Here is an 8007-nt window from a genome sequence, read left to right on the forward strand (position 1 = left end):
CGCGAAAGGTGGCGTTACTGGTCAAGGTGAAGTATGTTATTGGGAATATAGAGGTAAATGCAAAATGCAGATATGCAGTTAAACACAAAACAAAGTTAAGATTGAATGCAAGCTGAATAAGTGGATGTATCTTTTCAAATGACACGTTGATAAAATTATATTCCTGATTCAAATGCAGTCTTATTATCACCAAAAATGATTCAAACTGATATAATTTTGTTGTCCGTGCTGAAACGCATCAGTTTTTTTTTTTTTTTCACTAGCAGTTTTACATTATAACCACCAGCATAAAACTATGCCGTTTATCTTTTTTTAAAGATATTTCTTGTTTATTATTATTATTTCCGTAGAGGTCGTCGCTTTTGATAATCTCGTTTCTCTATAATTCTGTACACATTCCAGGTCAAAATGTCATATATGTACTACTTAAATATCGTTGACAACATACTCTGCTAAATCACAGCGATGGTTTTTCACTATTATTTTTGTTCCGGATTTTGTGTCCGTATTTTTAGCAACTTATTAGAAGATCCAACATGGCTGACAAAAGAGAATCTGGTAAATATCCTTGTATTTAAAATTGATCTATCGTCGTTTGAAAGACAAAGACAACTATGACAATTCACTATATGGATTTGATTAGCTGCATCTTATTCGTAAATATATTTTAAGCACATGACCTGTGCTTATTTCATTCAAATGAACATGTGTCACCATTTTCATGTTTGCCGGTTAGGCCTCACGTTATCGTAAATAGTGTCGGCATGGTTTGTATCATATCTAGGTTAATAAAGCATTCCTTTTCTGTTCAATATTTTCACGTGTCACCTGTCTGTTTATTGTTATTTCTTTTGAAAAATTATATAAATGCAACAATTATGATATAACATCAGATTTTTTTGTAACACATTATAATGCAAGAGAGACAACTCTTGTTCTCCTCTCCTTACCTGCAGTAGATAATTATTGGTGTGCAATGTACTTCCCCAGAGAAATAAATTCGTCACAGACTTGGCAGGTGGTGGCATCTTTATGCGTCAGAATAACGACTTTTTGATAAACTGAATGTATGAATATTTTCTCATATGGTAGTATAATGGTATATATACTAGTAAATATGTTATCAGAGAAAGCAATGAAGTCAACATTGAGATATTTATTAAATTGTGGTAGTACGTAGATAAACAGATCCTTAACTGTCCACCTGGCGGTCAGTCAAGCTCGCAGCATCCTTATCCTCATGTTTTATAGTTGGTTGTAAAAAGGTAGGCTTGTGTTATCATGTTAAACTACGGTTATAAATAAATTTCACTTGACTTGGCCACTTTGTTTACCAACACAATCACTCCAGACTCAAGCCACCAGTTAAAAGATTCAAATACACATGATTAGATAATATACTGTACACATACAGTTATGCAGTAAGAGATACATTGATCGCTAGTGGCTAAAGCTGTAGCAGGCCCATGATTTTTTTTTTAATTTGGAATTGAAGATTTTTGTTTCTTTTGTATCTGAATTAAAAAGGGATAAAAATTTCAACATTAGAAATCTCAATTATTAGGTTTTGGTTAGAGTAGCCAGAGACTTGTATATCAGGTATATACGTACATCTCTGGAGTAGCCTATTACTACTAACATAAAATAATTGTCATGTACAGATTTATTGAGTTAACAAATTGTATTACCTACTGATATATACAAATGATACACATTGCTTTTGTTTTTCAGGGCGTGTGAAAGATCTCCAGCAGAAGAGGGTTTTGGATGATGCTGCTAGACGACGTAGACAAAGAAAGGCACTGGAAGCCTTAGAGTCCGACAATTTTCAGGATGACCCACATGCAGATCTCAAGATGAGTAAAAAAGCTCCAAAATTCGAGGAATCTATGGATACAGGTATTCTATATGCATGAAAAAAGATTTGATGAAAGATTAAGAAGAAATAATTTATGAGATATGATTTTTTACATACGAAGTGGTCTCCTTTGCCTATTAAGCAGCTCAACACATTATGAATGTGTAATATTTCCTGTTATGGTCTGATTACGTAATCAGGATGTGTATGTTATACATAATTGTATTCGGTGGCTATGTTATTTGCATCACAATGAGTTGGTTTGGTAATACGACAGGATAATGATATATATCATGATGATTAAATCAATTTTGTTCCTTTTTTTGTAGGACAACCTGTGTCAAAGAAGAAACGAAAAAGCAAGAGTGACCATTTCAAATTCAAATACAAGAAAAGTTTTTCTGCTTTGTTAGAAGAGGAGGTGTGTATTTTGAGCTATCAATATAGATCTGAATATAGAAGTGTATCATTAACAGAGTTGTTACTGTGAAATGTGAGGGTTCATTTTCCAGTCCTCCAAGCAATCACTGATAGATACTAGTGACTTTATGTCGTGGCCCAGTGTCAGTCGTCCATCACCTTTACACTACTAGTCATGAACCATTGAAGAGATTTCAATCAAATTTTGTGTGAAGCATCCTTGGGTGAAGAAGAACCAGTTTTGTATAAAAGGTAGGCCAGTGGCCTGAGGGGCAGGGCCAAACATCGAAAGTATGCACCTAATTGGCTGAATCCCTCTTCTGAGAATGAATGAAAGGAATCAGTCCCTATTTGGTCTGAAGCATCCTTGGGTGAAAGGGAACCAGTTTGATATATTAAAATGGTGGGCTTGGCCCTCTAGAGGTCTGAGAAGCAGGGCCAAGGAAATTTATGCACCAAATTGGTTAAAATCTTTCCTCTTCTGTGATTGGTCTGAAGCATCCTTGGGTAAAGGGGAGTCAATTTTGTACAAATTATGGGTTCTGTCCCCTAGGGACCTGAGAGGTGGGGCGAAATATGGAAAATAAAGCAAGTTCTTCAAAATCCTCTTCTGTAAAAATGTAGAGTATTTTTCAATATTCACTGCCATTCTCAGGTGTTTCATACAAGCCCTCTGTAATTTTGTTCAAATCTGTTCAAATTTAAAGAAAGATTATCCTTGTACATGCCTTAGCTTTAAAATAAAATTATTCATAAAAGATGTAGTCTCTTTTTTACATTCCACAAATTCCACTAACTTTTTGCTCCAAACTTTCAGAAAATCATGAAAATTTGAATCATCATAAAACAAGATGGACAGTTAGTGAAGAAAGTGTTTTGTATCCATTTATATAGACGTTTGAATTAGAATGACATTGTAAAAATGAATGTATTGAAGATGTTTTTGCCTGAGGCAAAATTGTGTGAGTAATGTTGACTGTGCCCTAGACATGGATAATAGCCATGTTACAATCTCTTTCAAACTGAACCAACTAGTCATGTTCACAAGTTTTAACTTAACAGTAAACCTTGCTGTTCACTTTGTGTTGTCGTGGTTGTGTCCTTGGGTAAGGGACTGCGGTGGCCGAGTGGTTAAGGTGTCCCAACACTTTATCACTAGCCCTCCACCTCTGGGTTGCGAGTTCGAAACCCACGTGGGGCAGTTGCCTGGTAATGACCATAGGCCGGTGGTTTTTCTCCGGCTACTCCGGCTTTCCTCCACCTGCAAAACCTGGCACATCCTTAAATGACCCTGGCTGTTAATAGGACCTTAAATCAAATAAACCAAAATAAACCAAAATTGTCCTTGGGTAAGACACTTTACCGTAATTGCTCTGGATGGCATGCAACAGGTCTCTTGTATGTTCAATTAGGTATTCACCAACTACTGCAAGGAGATCCCCTCCTCAAAATGACCTTGGCATTCCAACTGTGATAAACTGAACCAACAAACTGTAAACCAGGCAAGCCAGATAAATTCCCTATTTGGTCATCATTTGAAGTGGATGTTTTCTTATTTACAGCATATGACAAACAGAGACACTCCGAACTACTTGTCAGCCAGCGTACCACAATCTAGATTTCCAGAGAGACGCTTCTGTGCTGTCTGTGGATATCCTTTTTAATGTTAACATTCGTTATATAATTTATCTTTATGGATCATTCGGTAAATTTATTTAAATCAACAGAAATATGACGAGTCATACTGAAATATTAATATCTGGACAGAGTATAGCATTGTCATCTTGTTTACGACGGACAATATCAAGTCATGAACTGTGAAAAATTGTAAAGAATTTGTTTTAAAAAATTAATACATAATGATATATATATTGATGACATGTGAAATAATAAGAAGAATTTGTTAATTTCCATAACAAAATCACATTTCCATCCAACTACACATGTGTACAGTGTGGAGCAAGATACTGCTCAGTTAAATGTTTAGGGACACACCAGGATACTAGGTAAGTGTACAGTGTACAGTGAGATACTGCTCTGTTAAATGTTTAGGGACACACCAGGATACTAGGTAAGTGTACAGTGTACAGTGAGATACTGCTGTGTTAGATGTTTAGGGACACACCAGGATACTAGGTAAGTGTACAGTGTACAGTGAGATACTGCTGTGTTAGATGTTTAGGGACACACCAGGATACTAGGTAAGTGTACAGTGAGATACTGCTGTGTTAGATGTTTAGGGACACACCAGGATACTAGGTAAGTGGACAGTGTACAGTGAGATACTGCTGTGTTAGATGTTTAGGGACATACCAGGATACTAGGTAAGTGTACAGTGTGGAGCAAGATACTGCTCTGTTAAATGTTTAGGGACACACCAGGATACTAGGTAAGTGTACAGTGTACAGTGAGATACTGCTGTGTTAGATGTTTAGGGACACACCAGGATACTAGGTAAGTGTACAGTGTACAGTGAGATACTGCTGTGTTAGATGTTTAGGGACACACCAGGATACTAGGTAAGTGGACAGTGTACAGTGAGATACTGCTGTGTTAGATGTTTAGGGACACACCAGGATACTAGGTAAGTGTACAGTGTACAGTGAGATACTGCCCTGTTAAATGTTTAGGGACACACCAGGATACTAGGTAAGTGTACGGTGTACAGTGAGATACGGATGTGTTAGATGTTTAGGGACACACCAGGATACTAGGTAAGTGTACAGTGTACAGTGAGATACTGCTGTGTTAGATGTTTAGGGACACACCAGGATACTTAGTAAGTGTACAGTGTACAGTGAGATACTACTGTGTTAGATGTTTAGGGACACACCAGGATACTAGGTAAGTGTACAGTGAGATACTGCGGTGTTAGATGTTTAGGGACACACCAGGATACTAGGTAAGTGTACAGTGTACAGTGAGATACTGCTGTGTTAGATGTTTAGGGACACACCAGGATACTAGGTAAGTGTACAGTGTACAGTGAGATACTGCTGTGTTAGATGTTTAGGGACACACCAGGATACTAGGTAAGTGTACAGTGTACAGTGATATACTGCTGTGTGAGATGTTTAGAGACACACCAGGATACTAGATAAGTGTACAGTGAGATACTGCTGTGTTAGATGTTTAGGGACACACCAGGATACTAGGTAAGTGTACAGTGTACAGTGATATACTGCTGTGTTAGATGTTTAGGGACACACCAGGATACTAGGTAAGTGTACAGTGTACAGTGAGATACTGCTGTGTTAGATGTTTAGGGACACATCAGGATACTAGGTAAGTGTACAGTGTACAGTGAGATACTGCTGTGTTAGATGTTTAGGGACACACCAGGATACTAGGTAAGTGTACAGTGTACAGTGAGATACTGCGCACGAGTGAAAAATATCAAAATATTAGCCACACGAGTGAAATATATTTGGTATTACTGAAGACACTGTTAGATATCCTCTATATATTTTACAGAAATGTTTCCACTGGAAATTAATTGATTGCAAATTGCACAGTGGTCAAGTAATTATTGAAACTATAGTGATTTAAGTTGCAGTTGAAGAAATATAGCTTTGGAAACTTTGGAATGATTTTTACGTAAAGGGAGATAATTCAGATTCTACCACAATACGCTGTGTTATTCCACTCTCAAGCCATTGTATAAATGTGCCGACTGTTGGATAAATATATGTTATATACCACTAGTGGTATATGACCGTCCGGTCTTTTGATTGGTAAAGAATTCAAACTTTGACCCAAGCTGCAATTGTTATTGATGTCATCAATAATCGAACACTTTATTTCCATACGCGAATTATACTTGACCGCGTTTCTCTTTGATTCAAGCCGATATTATTGTGGTAGAAACAGGTCACACGACTCGTGATTGTTTGATATGGAATTTATTTCACACTCGTAAGTTATTTTTTAAAAGTTGCAAAAGACACTCACTGAAGCTTGTGTCTTTTGTAACTTTTAAGAAATAACTTACTCGTGTGAAATAAATTCCATATCCAACAATCACTCATTGTGTAATCTCTTTTTATCTGATCATGTTAAAATAGAGCTATTGTAAAATTGAAGTGAGGATTTGCATCTGACTAAAAATAAATGTGATAGTTAGGGTCAATATAAAAATCATTTCTAATCCAGGCAATCTTACCTATTTGTCTGTGCTTTAACATTTTAATATGTGTTTGCGGAATACTAATTAAATTTTTTTCTTCTTGTCTAGGTGTTTGAAATGGACTGCTTGAACATTCCCGCGAGCCTGTTATAGCTGACTGGTATTTGTTAGTTGCCAGCAATGTAGGGAATGACGGAAAGTTCCCGAGGCACAGACTGTAGGGAGTCTCCGACATCCTGGAGTGTTCCATAATGATCTCTGTGGTATGTGAAGTCAGACAAAGGAGTAAGGAAAATAGTACCAACACTTACTGATGATACGTACAATGTATGTGTCAGACGAATGAAGGCAAAAACACCAACACTAACACATACATGTATGTGTGTCGGAGGAATGATGGCAGACACATTGGACTGGAAAACACCAACACTAACACATATATGTATGTGTGTTGGACGAATGATGGCAGACACATTGGACTCGAAAACACTAACACATACATGTATGTGTGTCTGACAAATGATGGCAGACACATTGGACTGGAAAACACTAACACATACATGTATGTGTGTCTGACAAATGATGGCAGACACATTGGACTGGAAAACATGTAAAGTGTCCAGAGTAGAAAATTGGAGTCTTTGGTCCAATCCACAAAAATGTGATACGTGCTGACATTAGTGTATCTTATGACCATACAAAGTCTCCGCTGTCCTCATTGTTTATCATACTGAGACTGACAACAGGATGAATATTCAACATCATATGTGATTTTCTTCAATAATGTACTACTGGGATGACAAGAAAGACTTCACACCGACAACAATCTTATAGATAAGAATTTATAAACTATTAATTTTATAAAAAAAATAATAATCATCAGTAATATACATCATTTCTGTGTGGACCTGCAGGGAGGATGAATTAGCCTTAAGAGTGTTTTGGTATTGACACAATTTTACTGTTGTACATAAGCTTTGTGAAATAAGAATTGGCTATATTTCAAATAGCAACATATACCCAGTTATATGATATACCATATCAGGATTGATGTAGCTTATAGTATTAAAAGATAGAATGATAACAATTATACTGATAGTTGCTGGGAGCCAATCAGAAATGACAATTGTGGGAGTGGATTTCTAGGAGCCAATCAGAAATGACAATTGTGGGAGTGGATTTCTGGGAGCCAATCAGAAATCATGACAGTTGTGGGTGTGGATTTCTAGGAGCCAATCAGAAATGACAATTGTTTGTGTGGATAGTCTAACAATATAGATTATCGGACTATCGGTAAAAGACTTTTATATTGTGAGTGACTTGTGTATATGGAATACTACAAATGTATACATGTACGTATAAAGACAAATAAACAACTATAATTCTAAATGTTCTATTCTTTCTGGTATCTTATTGAGAGATCCATGATACAAGGTGTACTCAAGACTTGGCAAAAAAATGTACTTTTGTCTAAAAGTTGAATGCAAGTATTTTAGAATAGTAGCAGCACACATTCACTTGGTTAAAACGGGAAAATGTTTTTTTATGGAAACTCACATTGTCACTTTGTGTTTATCAGTAGGTAAGAATCTCCCAGTGAAAC

The 8007-nt window shown here is 36.5% G+C and overlaps 1 protein-coding gene across 1 annotated transcript; it reads left to right on the forward strand.

Moving 5' to 3' along the window:
* The first annotated feature begins 510 nt into the window (after positions 1–510).
* On the forward strand, positions 511–7795 carry LOC117342472 (zinc finger HIT domain-containing protein 1-like). The gene is made up of 6 exons (XM_033904638.1): positions 511–558; positions 1732–1899; positions 2188–2279; positions 3841–3929; positions 4204–4284; positions 6513–7795. The coding sequence occupies exons 1-6, from the start codon at positions 537–539 to the stop codon at positions 6532–6534; spliced, it is 474 nt and encodes a 157-aa protein (XP_033760529.1). The 5' UTR covers positions 511–536; the 3' UTR covers positions 6535–7795.
* The last annotated feature ends 212 nt before the right edge of the window (positions 7796–8007 follow it).

This window comes from Pecten maximus, chromosome 14 (genome assembly GCF_902652985.1).
Source record: "Pecten maximus chromosome 14, xPecMax1.1, whole genome shotgun sequence".
Taxonomy (NCBI): Eukaryota; Metazoa; Mollusca; class Bivalvia; order Pectinida; family Pectinidae; genus Pecten; species Pecten maximus.